The sequence below is a fragment of the Oryctolagus cuniculus genome, chromosome 11 (assembly GCF_051225735.1).
Source record: "Oryctolagus cuniculus isolate XC-2025 breed Fujian yellow rabbit chromosome 11, ASM5122573v1, whole genome shotgun sequence".
Lineage (NCBI taxonomy): Eukaryota > Metazoa > Chordata > Mammalia > Lagomorpha > Leporidae > Oryctolagus > Oryctolagus cuniculus.
In genome coordinates, this window is record NC_142877.1 from 24,918,144 (window position 1) to 24,936,649 (window position 18,506).

Genomic DNA, 18,506 nt, shown 5'->3' on the forward strand with positions numbered 1-18,506 from the left:
CGCTGTGCCTGCGTTCTTCGGCTCCCAGGCCCTTTCTCCACCAGCCATGCCGAGCCACGTATGGCTCCTGCTGCCGTTTCTCATCTCCCTCTTGCACTTACATGGACCCCTGTGATGGCACTGGACTCTCCCCATCTCGAGGTTAGCAACTTTTAAAAATTTTTATTTATTTATTTATTTGAAAGGCAGAGTCACAGAGAGGCGGGGGGGGGGGGTGGTCTTCTATGCGCTGGTTCACTCCCCAGATGGCTGCAATGGCCGGAGCGGCACTGATCCAAGCCAGGGACCAGGAGCTTCTTCTGGGTCTCCCACACAGGTTCAAGGTCCCAAGGACTTGGGCCATCTTCTACTGCTTTCCCAGGCCATAGCAGAGAGCTGGATCAGAAGTGGAGCAGCCGGGACTCAGACCAGCACCCATATGGGATGTGGCACCGCAGGTGGCAGCTTTAACTGCTACACCACAGTGCCTGCCCCAGCAACGTTTTTTTTAATATTTTATTTATTTGAAAAGCAGGAGGAGGGAGATCTTCCATCCTCTGATTCACTCCCCAAATGGCCACAACAGCCAAGGTTGGGCCAGGCTGAAGCCAAGAGCCAAGAGCTTCATCCAGGTCTCCTACGTGGGTACAGGGGCCCAGCTCTTGGGTCATCTTCCACTGCTTTCTCGGGTACATTAGCAAAGAGCTAGATCAGAAGTGGAGCAGGGGCTGGTGCTGTGGCACAGCGGGTTAGAGCCCTGGTCTGCAGCATCAGCATCCCATATGGGCGCTGGTTTGAGCCCGGCTGCCCCACTTCCAATCCAGCTCTCTGCTCTGGCCTGGGAAAGCAGTAGAAGATGGCCCAAGTGCTTGGGCTCCTGTGCCTGTGTGGGAGACCTGGAAAAAGCTCCTGGCTCCTGGCTTTGGATCACATAACAGCTCCGGCTGTTACAGCCATCTGGGGAGTGAAATAGTGGATGTAAGATCTTTCTCTCTCTGCCTCTGCCTCTCTGTAACTCTACCTTTCAAATAAACAAGTAAATAAATCTTTTTAAAAAGAAAAAAAAAGGAGAAGAAGAAGTGGAGCAGCCGGGGCTCATATGGGACGCTGGCGGTGCAGGCAGCAGCCCAGGGTTAGTGACTTTCATTCCATTCACCAACTGAATTCCCCTTTTCCAAGTAATTTAATTTGTTTATGTGTTCAGACGTGGGCTTCTTTGTGTTACCAAAATCTCAGAGCCTCGCGCAGGTGCCAAATCAAACTAACGAGGACAAGGCGTGGTCTCAGGAACTCCCCCCTGCTCAGAGAGGACCACGGGCATTTCTAAGGCAGCTGGGCTGCTGAGCCAGGGCCTGAGCCCGCTGTGGGTCTGGGAAGTCGGCCTGATGGCTTGGCTTCGTCACGAGGCGGTCGCAGCAGGATATTCCCAACCACGTAGCTACCAAACATGCGGCTGAGCTCTCTGGCAAGCCAGGCACCGAGCAGAGTTTAATCCAGCGACAGACGCGGACGGTATCAGTTTAGCAACCTCAAAAACTACGGTCTTCAGCCATCGACAGATTAAACTTCCTCTTTCCTCGACCCTCGACCCTCGACCCTTGTCTTTGTTCTTTTTGTTTCAGCACCCCGGACAGGGACTGAGCTTTCTGGAACTTTTGGGGGCCCAAGGGGAATTAGCCTGCAATTTTGAGCAATCGCCACTAGGAGGCAAAAAGTGAATTCATTTTGGTTTCACAGGCAGGTCAGGCTCTCTGGGCACCCAGCCAGGGATTTCCAACTCTGTTACGCTTTGATTTTTCATCAGTGAAAAGGTAGAACGCTATTTAAACAACAGCACACCTGCGCGATCTTGTGTTATGCGGAACGTCCGCCAGTGGGAACTCAGCATTACAATAGGCACCACCCAAGTGCACATCCCAGGGGGCAGGAGGAGACCCAGGGAACGAGAGAAGCAGCCGCTGCTCGGCCCTGAGACCCGGGCGTGGCCTCTCCTCCCTCGAAGCCTCAATTTCCCGATCTTACAAATGGGAGGTTGGAAGTTGGCCACCGCGGTGCCACTGGGGGCTGGAGGGGCAGCGCCCTGCACCCCAGCTCTATGAGGTCACAGAGCACAGCTCCGCCCGACCTCGCTGGGTTCCGCACGGCACCCTCCAGAGGACGCTCAGAGGTGGTGGCAGCCGCTCCCCCCTCGCCAGCTCCACCGCCTGCCCTCGAGAAGGAACCCGATGCCCCGGTCCGCAAGGAGCCCCCATGGGGACCCGTGTGCCCTCCCCGACGACGCAGCCCACAACGCCAGGCAGAGGAGGTGAGGGTGGCTGCCCCTCCGCCCACTCCTTCCCGCTGCCCGGACAGATGCGGCCGAGGCCGGGGCCGTCCTTCCCGCCTCCTGTGCGCCAGGCACTGCCACCAAGAGGACTCGGAGCACAGGGCTGCTCCCGGCCCTGGTGGGGCTCACGGTCAGGAGGGGGCGGTGCATGCTGAACAAGGTCCTGGAGACCTCACTGCCCAGGGGCAGGGCTGCAGGTGCCAGAAACTCCAACTCAGAGCGGCGTCTACCTCTGGGCCCCCAGCCGGGGCGTATATCCCCCACCATTGGAAAGAGGGGAGAAATGATTAGAGCTCCCTGATGTATGTTTTTGGGTCATCCTCTTTTAATTCCTTAGGAACGTTAAATAATGTGTCGGCCCACCTGGGCATTTATATACTTTCTTAATTAAGAAGCGTAAAGATACTGTAGCTACGATTTTTAAAAAGCCGGTGTGGAGATCACCGCCTTAAGAAACCATGATGAGCAGGCGATTGGTGCGGGGCTAGGCTGCCGCCCGGGGCACGTGCACCCCGGATCCCAGCATCTGGGTTCCAGCCCCAGCTTCCTGCTGAGGCGCACCCCGGAGGCAGCGGGAGGCAGCTCAACTCCCCGGGGTCCCTAACACCGTGTGGGAAACCCCGGCTGAGCCAGGCTCCCGACTTCAGCCTGGCCCAGCCCTGGCTGCTGCACGATTTGGGGAGTGAACATGGGATGGGAGATCGCTCTCTCTCTCTCTCCCTTTCTCCCTCTCTCCCTCCCTCTCTCTCTCTCCCTCTCCCTCTGCCTTATTCAATTCAATTCAACTAAAACTGAAGAAATAAAGCTTTCTCTCACAGCCCGAGAGGTCGCCGGTGCGGGGCTCTGGGGCTGGGTCACTGCCTGCTCTGCAGAGCCCCAGACCCAGGGGCCCGCCCTCACGTTGCTCCTCTGCTCCCTCCTCTCAAAGGTCTCCGTGCCCAGCAGAACCCAGGCCTCCAGGGCTGGAGGGCGGAGGGCACGGCTCACTGCCCCCTGCCGACGGCCCCATCCCTGAGCCAATCACAGCAAGACAATGGGAGTGCTGCATCAGGCTTCAGCCAATCAGGATTGTCTAAAATCACACCGGGCAGGAGTAGACCAGGGAGCAAAGCCAGCCTCTGCCTGCTGCTGGGACAGGGTGACGCTGCAGCAGCCTAAGCCTTTTCCTCCAAAGAGGCCTGGAGTTGGGGTCTGCCGATCTGGGGGTGCCCTGACTGGCAGGCTGGAGGCTTGGGCCAGCTTCTCTGTGACTCAGTTTCTTCACCTCGAATGTGGCAAGAGCACGTTCCTTGTCGATCATAAGCTGCCCTTGTGATTGTTGTCACCCCAGGGTCATCCAGCGAGGCCGGAACACGTGCAGGACAGCCGAGGACTCCTTGCCAAACACAAGTGAGCAGGAGGGGGCCCGGGGTCCTCACAGACAGCCAGGAGGGCAGGCTCGGAGATGTCAGACGGTCACCCAGGGCGACCCGGCGAGAGGCAGGGTCAGGGCTCTGGGTGCAAGCCCCATACCCCCCAGGTGGCAGGGACCTGACATGCCTGCGTGGTCCACAGGTGACGCCCTCCTGTTTCCTGTGCGCCTCAACACCCCCACCCTCGGCCTGACTCAGAGCGTGCTGGGATGCGTGTGTACGTATGTCCCGCAGAGCCGCCTGGGCCATCAGTGTGGCCCAGGCAGGGACCCAACCTCGGGGGGCAGGGGCTGCACTGGGCCCCAGGGGCAGAGGGAGCTGCGGGCTGAGCTCCAGAGGTCTCCCCGCCAGAGGGGCCTGCCAGCCAGGATCTCTCTGGAGGAAGGGACTTGCTGCTGGCAGGAGGAACCGCCTGGCCGCCCTCCTCCAGCCCCAAGCCTGGCCTCTGGTTCCACCCAACCCTGCAGCCAGCCAGTGACTCACGCAGCCGTTCACCCCCACCTCTGCTCATCAGCATGCACAGCTGGCCGTCCACCCACTCATCTGTCTGTCCATCTACGCTCTCCTCCCCTCCTCTCATCCGTCTTCCAAGCCACATTCTCTTCTGCAATCGTCCATCCACCCATGGATCCTCCCGCCTCCCCGCCCCTCCTGAGCGCCTCCTGTTTGCAGCACTCCCTGCTGGGCAGCCTGTGGGAAGGGGCAGGCGCCCACTTCAGCCCTTTTGTGCTCCCCGGCTGCTACTAAGTATCCACCCGCTGCCAGTGCCAGCAGCACTCACCCAGGGCCCCTGTGCTCCCCAGCAGGCTGGCGCCCCCCATAGGCAGGGCCAGCGCCTGACCTGCCAGCAAGCTGAGGCGGGCTCCCAGCCCCAAAGTCTCCCCAGAGCCCAGGACGGCCAGCGAGGCCTTGTGGCGGGAGGCCACAAGGGCCACGCGCCTCTCCCCTGTCTCCGCAGCCTGGTTCACCTGCCTGGCCTGTTTCCTGAGGACTCAGGCCCAGCAAGTCCTGTTCAACACCTGCAGGTGAGCAGGGCAAGGTAGGAGGAGGGCGATGGGGGCAGAGGAGAGGCGTCGCTGACCAAAGCAGCCCCTCCCCGCCCTAAGCCTGGCTTCTAGCAGTTGTCACTCTCACCCCAGAAGCCCTGTAGCTCTCTGCACTCCTCCTTGCCCCGGCCCCCTCCCCCTGCACGCCCTGACGCAGGCTGTGCCCCCTGCCAGGTGTGCCGCCCCTTTCTTGCCCTTCACCCGCCTGTCCCTGCAAATCCCACCTGGCTCATTCACTGAGCACTCACAGCTGAGACTGCCTTGCGCCACCCCCACCCCCAGCTCTCCAGGGCTCCCAGGCTCCTGGGAAAGGCAAGACATGGGGGAGTGGGGTGGGCAGTGTCAACTCCAGAGGTCCCAGACATGGAGGGCGGGACGACAGCACAGAGACAGGACGGGGGCAGGCGGCCGGCGGGCGAGCCCTGGCTGGGGACCTGCCGCCCACGCCGTGGCCCCCCAGGTGCAAGCTGATCTTCCAGAGGCTGATGGAGAAGACGGGCGTCCTGGTCCTCTGTGCCTTCGGTGAGTCCCAGGGCTGCTAGGGCTCCGGGAGGGGGCGAGCTGGGTTATGTGGGGAGTCAAGGAAGCAACGACCAAGAGCAAATTCTGTTCGCCCAGAAATGCTCTGGCAGCTGCCAGGCCCTTCCCTGACCCCCGTCTGCCATTGGCAACCCCCTTCCTGGGTCCCCATGGCTTCCTGCAGCCACCTCCCCCCAACAAAGGAATCCCCTCAGAATGCTGGCTCCCCTGGGGGTCCTGGGAAAATCCTCCAGCCACGGCAGCCGGCCCCTTTCTGCCTAAACAACATTGGTCTTTCCTCTGTCTCAGGGATCCGCCCATTCCAGATCTGCGCAAACGTGGAGGGAACAACGCAGACTCAATGTTCAAAAACATTTACTTTTATGAGGGAGGGGGAGGGAGAGAGAGAGAGAGAGAGGCAGATCTCCCATCACTGGCTCACTCTCCAGTGCTCACAACATCTGGGGCTGGGTCAGGCCAAAGCTGGGAGCCAGGAACTCAGTCCTGGTCTCCCACCTGGGTGCCTCTCAGGGTGCACCCTCCCAGGAACCTGCGATCAGGAGCAGAGCTGGACCTCCCGCCCAGTGCAGAACGCGGGTGTCTTAGCCTCTGTGCCACACACCTGACTCTGTGGCTGTTTCCACGCAGATTTGCAAAGTTCATCCGTGTTATAGAGAGTACTGCCCTGCATTCCTCTTTACGGCTCAGAACACTCCGGGGTGTGTGTGTGTGTGTGTGTGTGTGTGTGTGTGTGTGTGTATCCATCAGCTGGCGGGCATTGGTTGTTTCTGGTGCTATGAAATCCCCGCCCGTTTTTGGGTGAACATGTTTGCAGCACCCTCGGCTGTGTGTCTCGGAGCGGCATTGCTGAGTCCTGTGGTAACTCTACGCTTATCTGAGGGGCTGGCGAAGCGCTGGCTGAAGCGGCTCCTCCAGGCTCCTCCAGGCTTCCGACCTCCCGCAGTCTCCCAGTGCTTGTCGTTAGTCCTCTTTCTCGTTGCATGGTGTGCACCGGTGTCTGGCCGTGGTTTGGACTTGCACTGCCCTGGTGACTGATGATGACGAACAGCTTCTCCGGGCCTTATTGGCCGCTGGTCCGTGTCCTCTGGGGAAATGTCTGTGCAGATCCGTTGCTCATTTTCACTGGGAGTGAATACAAGTCCCTCATCAGATACGTGATTTGCAAATGTGTTCTTCCGTTCTGAGTTGTTTTCACTTTTTGGGAAGAATCCTCTGCAGCACAAAAATTTTAAATTCCGATGAAATCCAAGTAGCATGTGTTCTCTCATCCAGGTCTCCTACTCAAGTGACAGGGGCCCAAGCACGTGGGCCATCCTCTGCTGCCTTTCCCAGGTGCATTAGCCGGGAGCTGGCTAGCAAGTGGAGCAGCTGGGACCTGAACCAGTGCCCGTATGGGATGCTGGCGTCACAGGCAGCGACTTTACCTGCTATACCACAACACCAGCCCCCACGATCTTATTTGAAGTTTATTTTTTTTGTCTATGGTTTGAAGTAGGGCACGTTCTTTTGAATGTGCATACCGAGTTGTTCAAGCACCATTTCTTGAAGATTATTCTTTGCCCCACTGAATTTGTCTTGGTATCCCTGTTGAAAATGAATTGACCAGGCCGGCACCGCGGCTCACTAGGCTAATCCTCCGCCTTGCGGCGCCGGCACACCGGGTTCTAGTCCCAGTCGGGGCACCGGATTCTGTCCCGGTTGCCCCTCTTCCAGGCCAGCTCTCTGCTGTGGCCCGGGAGTGCAGTGGAGGATGGCCCAAGTGCTTGGGCCCTGCACCGGCATGGGAGACCAGGAGAAGCACCTGGCTCCTGGCTTTGGATCACCGCCTGTCCCTGCAAATCCCACCTGGCTCATTCACTGAGTGCTCACAGCTGAGACTGCCTTGCACCCCCCCCCCCACTCCCCCAGCTCTCCAGGGCTCCCAGGCTCCTGGGAAAGGCAAGACATGGGGGAGTGGGGTGGGCAGTGTCGACTCCAGAGGTCTGTCTGTATGTCTGTCTATAGACCAGCACTGCCCTGCATTGACTGCGGTAGCTTTGTAGTAAATTCTGGAATCCATATGTATGTGTCCTCCAATCTTGTTCTTTTTTAAAATTGTTTGGCTACTATAAATCCTTATATTTCCACAGGAATTTTAGAACCTACCTTTCCATTTCTAGGGAAAAAAAAAAAAACAGACAATGAGACTTTGATAGTGACTGCGTTGGTCTTATATAAACTTGGAGAGTAACATCAGCTGAACAATACTAAGTTTTCCAATCCATGAGCATGGGCAGCCTTTCCACTATTTAATTTCTTTCAGTGATATTTTGTTATTTTCAGAGTATAACATGTTATACTTTTTATTAAATTTATTCCTAGGCATTTTATCCTTTGTGACGCTATTGTAATTGGAATTATTTTCTTAATTTCTTTTTCATATTATTCATGGCTAGTATATAGAAATATGGTTGATTTTTGAGTGCTGGACTTTTGTCCTGAAACTTCATTGAACACAATTATCGGTTCTCACATCAGAAAAGACGCCTAGTCTTGGAGACCTTGGGATTCTATATGCAAGGTCATGTCATTTGCAAATAGAGAGAGTTGTACTATTTTCTATAGATAATCTGGTGCCTTTTACTTGTTTGTCTTGATTAATTGGCTTGTATAGGACCTGCAGTACAACTTTAAATAGAAACAACAAGAGCAGACATCCTCCCTTGTTCCTGATCTTTCGGGACACGTCCAGTCTTTCACCACTAAGTCTGATGTTAGATGTCAGTCTTCCACTGGCGGCCTTTATCTGCCCCTAGTTTGTTGAATTTTTAAATCAAGAGCAGCAAATCTGGAAGCTCCTCGATGACGGGTGGAGCGGTGGGGTTTCAGCCAGCCTGGAGTCACAACATCCGGGAGGGACCACCTGCCTCCTCCTCTTCTCCAGGTCTCCCCAGCAGGGTTGGGAAGGGCGGGTTACTTGGTTTATGTGATGTACATTGCATACATGACATCATCTGGTCATGACGCGGCCATTACTGCTATTCACATATTACTGAGAAGGAAAGTGAGGTATGGAGAAACTAAGTAACTCTCCCAAAGTTGCCCAGTGCTGAGTGGCAAAGCTGCTTTGAGCCCAAACGCCTTCTCCCCAGCGCCGAGGCGCCCGACCGCATGTGTTCCACGGCTCAGTCCTGTCCTCATGCCCGCAGGGTTCTGGATGTTCTCTATGCACCTACCCTCGAAAATGGAAGTCTGGCAGGTGAGTGTGTGCCTCCTGAGACCCACGGCGACGGTCTCCCCCAACCCGGAGCTGACCCCCATCAGCCCCCACGCATCCCAGAGTGCAGCCTTGGCCTTTGTTGGCACCACCCACCTGGACTCCTCTCTCCTGCCAAATGTGACTTCCCAAACCCAGACAACAGTCCCTCTCTGGGTGGCGCTCGGGCCACTCACCCCCAGAGGGGCCCCGCTTCTCCTGTCCAAGGCCATCACCTAAAGTGAGGTGCTGAGAACAGGAAATGCTTCACTGCACTTGGTTCTCTGCTCACATGCTTGGTTTGTAGTTTCTGGAGGAGAGGCAGAAGGAGACCAGTGGCCAGGGCTCCTGTTTATGGATGGCAGGAAGTCTCAGAGGGCTTGTGGGGAATGCAGATCTCAGGGGCCCGTCTCTCCCTTCCTCTTCTCTCCCCATGAGTTCCTTCATGCCCTCCAAGGTCCAACTAAAACGGGATCTCCTCCAGAAGCACCCAGGCAGGGGGAGCCACATTGTCTCTCTCCTCCCACAATTTCCCATCATCGTGAGTCAACTCTGTACTCACAACTCTCCCCAGCATGCTGGCAGCCCCTCGAAGGAAGGAGTCAGGCTGATTTCTCCCAGCAGTGTCCAGTGCAGTGCCAGGCACAGGGCTGCCACTATTGATGTTGGGACTGTGGCTAGCAGGAGAATGGACCAAAGGATGGATGGGTGGGTGGATGGGTAGATGGGTGGGTGGATGGGTAGATGGGTGGGTGGGTGGGTGGACGGATGAATGGGTAGATGGGTATATGGATAGATGGGTGAGTGGATAGATGGATGGATGGGTGGTTGGACAGGTGGATGGGTGGATGGGTGGAGGAATGGGCTAATGCATGGACTGGATGCAGATGGGACATCCGGGTGGCTGGATGGGAGAGTGGGTAGATGAGAGGATGGATAGATGGGGTGGGGCTGGGTGGGTGAAAAGGAGAGTGAAGTGGAGTGTGGATGGATGGTGGGTGGATGATGGATGGATGGGTGGGTGGATGGGTGGATGGATGATGATGGATGGGTGGGTGGATGGGTGGATGGATGATGGACAATAGATGGATGGATGGGTGGATGGGTGGATGGATGATAGATGGATGGATGGTGGGTTGTTGGATGGATGGAAGAGTTGGTGGATGAGTGGGTGGATTCACGGCTTGTGAGAATGGATGGATGGATGGATGGATAAAGTTTTTGGGGCCAGAACAGGCCAGCTGAAGGAGCTCCCTGCTTCCCTCAACACTCCGCCAGGATGACAGCATAAACAGCCCACTGCAGAGCTTGAGGTAAGAGGACGTTTCTGAGCTGCGCCAGGATCACGTGAGAACCAGAGCAATAGTGAGAGTCCAGGATGCACTGACCAACAATGTGGGCCCTGCAGTCAGAGCAACCTGGGCTTGAACCCCGGCTGCCTCCCGTGCTGGCCGGCTGGCCTCATACAAGTTGCTTCTTCTACCTGACCCTCGGATACCTCGTTTTCGAGCCGAGGCATAGTGTCAGTTATGGCCGTTAAAGAAAATGCAGTGTCTGGAGTAGCTCCTGGCCCATAGTCAGTGCTCAGTAAATAGTACTTGAGAAGAAACTTCAACCAAGACACTGCCCAGTAGCAGCACCCTTACCTACAGATAAAATGCTCAGACTGTTTGAAAGGAGTAAGCTGGACTTAACGATGTTCCAAGCAGAAGGCAAACAGCGAGCGTGTCTTAGAGATAAGAACTTGGCGGGTGGCTCCAGGCCCACAGGGGGCAGAGGGGTCTGAAGCTAGGGCTTTCAGAGCTCCCCAGCAAAGGGAGAATTTGAGGGCAGCAGTAGCAGCAGCACAAAGCCGTCAGTTCTCGTTCTCACTCCTTCCCCCACAAGAATGTACCAGGAGAAGGTGCGGCATCACACGGGGGAAATCCAAGACCTCCGAGGCAGCATGAACCAGCTCATTGCCAGGCTCCAGGAGATGGAAGCCATGTCAGACGAGGTGAGCTACAGGCCATTGCTCCCGGAACACCTCACGTCCTTCTTTGTCAGATGGCCTGTTTCCTGTGTCCCGAGTCGTCGTCTTTCTGGATTTCTTCCCCATCCGATGGAGCACAGCCTCTGGTGACTGCCTGTCTAAAAGCATCTTGATCCTGGCCTTGTACTCTGGATAGTCTGGCTGGGTATAGAATTCCAGCAAGCAAATGGTCTCCCCTGAGAACGCCACCACCGTAGTCAGGTGTAACACTGTTGCCATCAAGAAGTCCAATGCCACTCATTTCTGACCCTGGGCTCTGGTTTTCATTGCTGGGAGCTTGGGGGACGCTCTTGCTGTCTCCAGCGTTCTGTATCCAGTCTGCTCTGTTTAGGTTTAGCCTGATTTGCTGTTTGTTGAATCTGTGGGTTGTTGTTTTTCAATAGCTGTGGAAAATTCTTAGCTATTATCTCTTAAAATACTTCTTCCCCACCATCTCTCTTCTTTCATGGGCTTTGTTTACACACACGCTAGACCTGTAGTGTGTGCATCATGTGATTCCTGTGCTATTACCCGGTGTGCTTATTTCATTTTTTTCTCTGTGTGCTTCAACTTCTATATATTGTATCCACATTTATTTTGGTTCACCAAGAATCCTATGTTTTGTCTATCCAATGTCTGTTAAATTCATCTATTTCATTCCTATTTCAAATATTGTTTGTTCTAGATTACGCGTTTGATTCTTTTTCATAAATTTTAATTCCATGGTGAAATTCTCTAATTTCATTTCATCTATATTGTCCATCGTTTTCTTTATTTTATTGAATACATTAGTTCTAGTATGTATTTATTTATTTATTTTGGAGACGCGTTTCCCTGAAGCCCCTTTGTTCCAGAGAAGAGAGACACTCAGCTCTGAGCCCTGGGACTGTGCTTTGGCCAGGAGCTGCGGAGGTGCTCTGGTGCTTTCTTTTTTATTTATTTATTTATTATTTGACAGGTAGAGTTATAGACAGTGAGAGAGAGAGACAGAGAGAAAGGTCTTCCTTCTGTTGGTTCACTCCCCAAATGGCCACAACATCCAGCACTGTGCCAATCCGAAGCCAGGAGCCAGGTGCTTCCTCCTGGTCTCCCATGCAGGTGCAGGGCCCAAGCACTTGGACCATCCTCCACTGCCTTCCTGGGCCACAGCAGAGAGCTGGACTGGAAGAGGAGCAACTGGGACAGAACCCAGCACTCATATGGGATGCCCGCACCACAGGTGGAGGATTAACCAAGCCACAGCACCTGCCCCAGTTGTAGTTATTTTTAAAATTTTTTGAAAGATTTATTTTATTTATTTGAAAGACAGAGTTATAGAGAGAGGTAGAGACAGAGAGAGGTCTTCCATCCACTGGTTCACTCCCCAGATGGCCACAATGGCCAGAGCTGTGCTGATCTGAAGCCAGGAGCCAAGAGCTTCTTCCAGGTCTCCCACCCCGGGTGCAGGGGCCCAAGGACTTGGGCCATCTTCTACTGCTTTCCCAGGGTACAGCAGAGAGCTGGATTGGAAGAGGAGCAGCCGGTACTTGAACCGGCACCCTTATGGGATGCCAGTGCTTCAGGTCAGGACTTTAACCTGCTGCACCACAGTGCTGGCCCCTTAAAATTCTTGTTTGCTAACTTCAATACCTGGGTCATCCAGGATCTCCTCCTGTTTTTATTTTAAGAATTATTTTATTTATTTGAAAGACAGAATTACAGAGAGAGAGGTAGAAACAGTGAGAGAGGTTTCCCATCCACTGGTTCACTCCCCAAATGACCTCAACGGCCAGAGCTGAGCTGATCCCAAGCCAGGAGCCAGGAGCTTCTTCCAGGTCTCTCATGCAGGTGCAGGGTCCCAAGGACTTGGGCCATCTTCTACTGCTTTCCCAGGCCATCGCAGAGAGCTGCATTGGAAGAGGAGCAGCCGGGACTTGAACCAGTACCCATAATAGGATGCCAGCGCAGCAGGCTGGGTCTTTAACCCACTGTGCCACAGTGCCAGCCCCCTCCTTCTGTTTTTTCTCTTCAATGTCAATCACATGGTCTTGCCGCCTCTTGTCTAGTAATTTTCTAGTGTTTTCTGGACTTCTATACAACTGATAGCTTATTTTTAAAATGATTTATTTTTTTATTTTGAAAAGCAGAGTGACCAGGGTAGCGGTTGGGGGAGAACTCTTCCTTCCACCGATTCACTCCCTAAATGGCCACAACAGCTGGGTGCTGAGCCAGGCTGCAGCCTGGAGCCAGGAGCTCCATGGGGGTGTGGGGGGGAGCTCCTGCTGCTTGAACAGCCCCACCCAAGGGCAGGATCCATGACAGCTCTGGGTCCTGCTGGGTCAGCAGCATGCAACTGCCGCTCCCCAGGGAATGCTTGGAACATCTGGGCACGCCTGGGGTGGGGCCTGGGGTGGGGCCTGGGGCTGTGTGCTGCTTGGAACCCCTCACAGCACAGGTACAGCCAGTCACGGGTGGAGCCAGCCCCGGGCTCCCGCAGGCAGGGCTACTTGGCGGGGCAGGAGTGCACCCGTGCACACCTTGTGCTGTTTGCCTCCTCAGCAAAAAATGACCCAGAAAATCCTGAAGATGATCCAAGGAGACTACATTGAGAAGCCAGACTTCGCCCTGAAGTCCATAGGTCAGTGACGCCCCTGCGTCCTCACGCAGGGCCGTGGGGCCGGCGCGGCACCCTGCTCCCCTCCTCTCCTCTCGTTTTCCTTTTTTTTTCTTTCTTTTTTATTTTTTTAAATATTTATTTTATTTATTTGAAAGACAGAGTTAGAGAGTGACAGAGAGAGAGAGAAAGAGAGAGAGATCTTCCATCCACTTCCATCTAGGGAGGTTCACTCCCTAGATGGTCGCAATGGCCGGAGCTGTGCCGATCCAAAGCCAGGAGCTTCTTCTGGGTCTCCCACGTGGGTGAGGGGCCCAAGGCCTTGGCCATCCTCCACTGCTTTCCCAGGCCACAGCAGAGCTGGACTGGAAGAGGAGCAGCAGGAACTAGAACCGACATCCATATGGGATGCCAGCGCTTCAGGTCAGGGCTTTAACCCACTGTGCCACAGCGCCAGCTGCCCCCTCCCCCCTTTAAAGATCTATTTACTTATTTGAAAGTCAGAGTTACAGAGAGAGAGAGAGAGAGAGGCCTTCCATCTGCTGGCTCACTCCCCAGAGGGCCCCAAAGGCCAGGGCTGGGCCAGTCCAAAGCCAGGAGCCAGGAGCTTCATCCTGGTCTCCTATGTGGGTGCAGGGGCTCAGGCACTCGGGCCATCTTCCAATGCCTTCCCAGGTGCATTAGCAGGGAGCTGGACTGGGGCCTTGGGCTGGTGCTCACACGGGATGCCAGCGCTGCAGGTGGCAGCTTCACCCGCTACGCCACAGCGCCAGCCCCATCCCTGCTGGTTTTGTTGCTGGCCTGTCACGGGGTCGGGGAAAGGCCAGGGAGCAGGGATCCACGGGCATCCCCATACAGCACTGGGCACACGCGGGCCAGCAGGATGCAGTGTCCTGCCCCCAGCTGGGAGCCCAGCAGGTGGCCGGGATGGAGGAACCTCTGGTGGAGAGGATATTGAGGCGGAGACCTGGTGATGAGGGCAACAGAGTGAATGTGGGAGGTGCCAGGAGGAGGGCGGCCCGGCCTGAGCCAGGGAGGCACTGCTGAGGCAGGGCACTGCAGGGCCATCCGGGCAAACTGGGCCCCGCCAGGTGCCACCAGATGAGCCGTCAGAGAGCATCGGCCCCTCCCTGGGGACCCTGGGCCTCACCGGGTCCCCCTGCATCGCGAGTCCAGCTACCCTTGCTGTCATTGTTACTGTCCCCGTCAGTGAGTTCCAGGCAGAGACTGAGAACCCCACTCCCCCCAGGGGCCAGCATCGACTTTGAGCACACGTCGGCCACCTACAACCACGACAAGGCTCGCTCCTACTGGAACTGGATCCGCCTCTGGAACTACGCGCAGCCCCCGGACGTGATCCTCGAGGCAGGGGCCGCGGGGCGCCGGGGCAGAGGTCCAGGGCGGGGCCTGGGATGGGTTAAAGAAGGAGACAGAGACAGGGCAAGGGCAAGGGCAAGGGCAAGGTGGCGGGGCGGGAGGGGGCAGGGACAGGGGGGGGGGGTGCTCTGGGGCAGGGGAAGGAGCAGGGCACAGGAACAGCTGGCACCGGCATGGAGAACGCAGGGTCAGGAAACACTGAGGCCCTCGCTGGGGCTGGGCCCTTCACAGACCCATTTTGCAGAGGAGGAAACTGAGGCTCGAGCAGCCAGGTCACTCACTGCAGCCCTGAGCTCTCAATACTGCAGAATCCTGCCTCAGGGAGGAGGGACCCAGGCCTGGAGGGGAGGGGGAGCGTGAGCCTCAGCGCGCAGTGAGCCGGCTGTGGGCCTCGCCCTCGAGGGGCTCTGCGTGGGGCTGGGGCCACGACCTCGCCTGGCAGGGGTGAGACAGCCTCCTGAGCTCACCAGCAGGGGGCAGGCGCTGAGGACCCACAGGGCCCAGGCTAATTGCGGCAGGGGGGGGAAGCCTGCCGGCAGCCGCGAATGAAAGCTTCTCAGACCCCCCGCCCCCGGCCGCTCCCTGGGTGCATGCCCAGCTGAGTCCACTCCTCCAGGAGGCCTCCCGGGACCCCACGGCCCCCGCGCCCCCGTCCTAGCACCTGTGGTGCCCGGGGAGGAGCGGCCACGCTCCCTCCAAGCTCAGCGCCTGCTCCAGGAGCTCATGGTGATGAATGGAAGGTTCCAGAACTGGGTTGCACACCCAGCTCTGCCCGGCCCTGGGCCAGTCGAGGACTGCCCTGTGCCTCAGTTTACGCATCTATAAAATGGAGAGAGAGATGGTGCTCAGGGTGTAGGGTGACTGTGAGGCCATGGAAAGAAGGGTGGGGGATGAATGAATGAGTGACCGAATGAATGAGTGCAAACATGGAGAGGTGGGGATTGGGGTGTCCCAGGCAAGCTCCCTGTGCTGGGCCGCAAGGAAGTCTCCTGCTTGCCCCAGGCAATCGAGGGGGCTCCCTGGAGGAGGGTACTCAAGCCAAGCTCTGCAGCCAGTGAGGACCTGCTTGTCCGGGAGGGTCTGGGAGGGTCTGGGGGGGGTGAGGAGCCCCCCCAACCCCTGCTGCACCTGCCTCTCCCAGCCCAACGTGACACCTGGCAACTGCTGGGCCTTCGCGGGTGACCGTGGCCAGGTGACCATCCGGCTGGCCCAGAAGGTCTACTTGTCCAACCTCACGCTGCAGCACATCCCCAAGACCATCTCGCTGTCCGGCAGCCTGGACACCGCGCCCAAGGACTTCGTCATCTACGTGAGCACGCCCCGGCCAGGGGCGACACTGGCCTCAAGGGACAGTTTGTATCGCTGGTGTCCCAGGCCTGGTGACCAATGGCACCTACACAGCTCCTGCAGGATTAGGGCCCGGACAAGGCTTGGCGAGGGCTCGGGGGGTCGGGGGGTGGGGGTCAGGCTCAGTCTTCAGGGGAGGGGCAAACAGCTTCTCTGCTTGCATCTGAGCCGAGAGCGTGGTCGGGGCCACTGAGTGTGCACGTGGCCAAGAGGGTCCCAAGAAGGATCTAGACCCTTCAGTAAGATAAGGCCCAGAGGGGGGCTGGGGGACCCCTGGTCCCACAAGTCTAAGGTGGGGTTAGAAGGCCCCAGCCTCTGCCCGCCTGGCCAGAGCCCCTTCCTCTCCACGGTACTGCACTGCAATGAGACAGTGCTGCCAAGTGAGGAGCTCCCCGTCCCGGGAGGTGTGCAAGCCTTGCCCTGCCTGTGTCTGACACCCTCTCCTTGGTTCCGGCTGCACAGGGCATGGAGAGCTCCCCCAGGGAGGAGGTGTTCCTGGGAGCATTCCAGTTTCAGCCGGAAAACACCATCCAGATGTTCCCGCTCCAGGTACTGGAGCAAAGCTGCCTGTGCTGAGCACCTGCTGAATGCCCTGTGCGCACGGGCTGTACCCAGGGGCCCGAGAAGGCGCGCGGTCATTGCTAGCCCTCTTGGCAGGTGTGCAAGCTGAGGCCAGGTCACAGTTGCCCTGTCCAGCCTCTGCGGTCCTCCACTTTCTCCACATACCCGGGGCTTCTTGTCATGTTTCCTCCCCCGACAGCAGGACGGAGCAAGAGGTGCCATGGGAGAGGGCTGCTGGCCCCAGAGTGGCCAGCTCCATAGATCCACGCCTGGTTCCACCACCAGTGGGGCAAGCAGGGCCTGGAGGGGCGGCTACAGGGACTGCCATGGGACCTGACAGCGCAAGCGCCCCAGACCCAGACCAGCCCAACTACACGCTGTAATCTTGGGTCATTCCCCACCTCTCTGGTGTCAGTCTCCCCTTCTGGAATCCCTGGGAAGGCCAAGGGCAAGTAACATCTGAACACCAGCTCCAGCCTCCAAGGGGCGCGGTGCCGGGCGCCGGAGCATCCCTGCGCACCAGGCGCCTGGAAGCCGTGGGCCCCCTGCAGCCCAGGGAAGCAGGACCAGGGAGGAATGATGGCTCTTGCAGGATCCCAGCCACCTTCTGCCTGTCCTTTGGGCCTCAGCCCCTGGGGATCTGCTTGATGCGTGGCCTCGCAAGAGTCCACTCCCCTCCCTGGTTCTTGCTCCCCCCACCCCGTCCCCCGCGCCGGGCAGCTGTGGGCCTACAGGTGAGCTGCTCAGCATACGATCGTCTCACCCAGAACCAGCCGCCCCGGGCCTTCGGCTCCGTCAAGGTGAAGATCTCCAGCAACTGGGGGAACCCCCGCTTCACCTGCCTGTACCGTGTGCGCGTGCACGGCTCCGTGACGCCCCCCAGGACACAGCCCAGCTAGCCCCTGCCCGCTCCCCGCCCCGAGAGAGTAAAGTTTATTCTGTACCTGCTGGCTCAGGTCTGTGTGTGTCAGGGGCCCCGCGGAGCAAGCAGTGGCCACGTGCTGGGTGCCCGGGCACCTTCACGGCAGCCCCAGGAGCCTCCACAGAGCACAGCCAAGGCCTCGGGCAGCCAAGGGAGCCGCTGCAGGCGGCGGCCGGCAAAGGGCGGCAGCAGGACCCGAGTCCCCGCAGTCCGGCCCCGTGCCGAGACCTCTGGCTTCACACTCAGCTCTGCCCTGCACTGAGCGGTAACGAGCAGGTTCATCCTGCTCCCCGCAGAGTGCTCCGGCATGTAGACGGTTTGCTGTGTGACCTGGGGCAGGACCTGCTCCCTCTCTGGACCCCAGCTGTTCCAGGTGTAAAGGCGCTTGTAGTTTGCAGCCGTGGCTGCACCGCAGACTTGAGAGCCTATAGAAGGTTCTAGCACAGCGGCTCCTACAGGGGCCTTCCCTGACTCCACCCACAGAGTCCAGCAGAGCAACTCGACACACACAGGTGCTGGGAAAATGAGCACTGAGGCCTGCTGCCCTGGGACGCGGTGACAGCTGTCCCTAAGCAGGGCTCCGGAGCAGGGCAGGCTGGACAAGGCAGAATGGCACCAGGGACTGAAGCCTGCAGTTGGAGATACGGGGCAAGGGTCCCGCGGGTATTAGAAGGGCAGAGACCGGAAAGGAGCCATCTCCAGGGAAGACGCCCTGGACCGGCCTGGCAGAAGTGGGAGGAGCCCAGTCTTATTCCCAGGGCCTCCCCCTCCACACCATCAGCATGGCTGGGGCGTTACAGATCGCCACTCCCGCCGAGGTCCCTGTCGCGTGGACAAGGAGCCCAAAGCCCTGCCTGGGAGGACCTGATCTTAGCCCAGCCCCATGCAAAATGCTGGTTCCACCCGGCCAGGAGAGCACAGGCAGCCCTAGGCCTCCCCTGCCTACCCCACTCGAGTGCGACTTGGCCACCAGCCCAGCACTCAGCACAGAGGACTGGGCAGACGGCCAGGACAGGAGCCGGCTCTCCAAGGTGACCAGGACGGAACCGGAGGAGCAGATGGTGCCAATCCACCCCCAAGGGCCCTGAGCGGCGCCTCCGCTAAGCCTGGCTTTAGCTAATCCCAGGGATCCCGGGACGCCAGGCTGGGCAGCCAGA

General features: G+C 57.7%; 1 protein-coding gene across 1 annotated transcript; it reads left to right on the forward strand.

Annotated features, from left to right (window-relative positions):
• Positions 1-2,204: 2,204 nt before the first annotated feature.
• Positions 2,205-17,326, forward strand: SUN5 (Sad1 and UNC84 domain containing 5). Its single transcript, XM_002710834.5, has 13 exons — positions 2,205-2,284; positions 3,636-3,694; positions 3,860-3,934; positions 4,676-4,742; positions 5,224-5,285; positions 8,492-8,541; positions 9,817-9,851; positions 10,426-10,534; positions 13,088-13,166; positions 14,392-14,507; positions 15,661-15,828; positions 16,329-16,415; positions 17,195-17,326. Exons 1-13 carry the CDS (start codon positions 2,205-2,207, stop codon positions 17,324-17,326), a joined length of 1,119 nt encoding a protein of 372 aa, XP_002710880.3.
• The last annotated feature ends 1,180 nt before the right edge of the window (positions 17,327-18,506 follow it).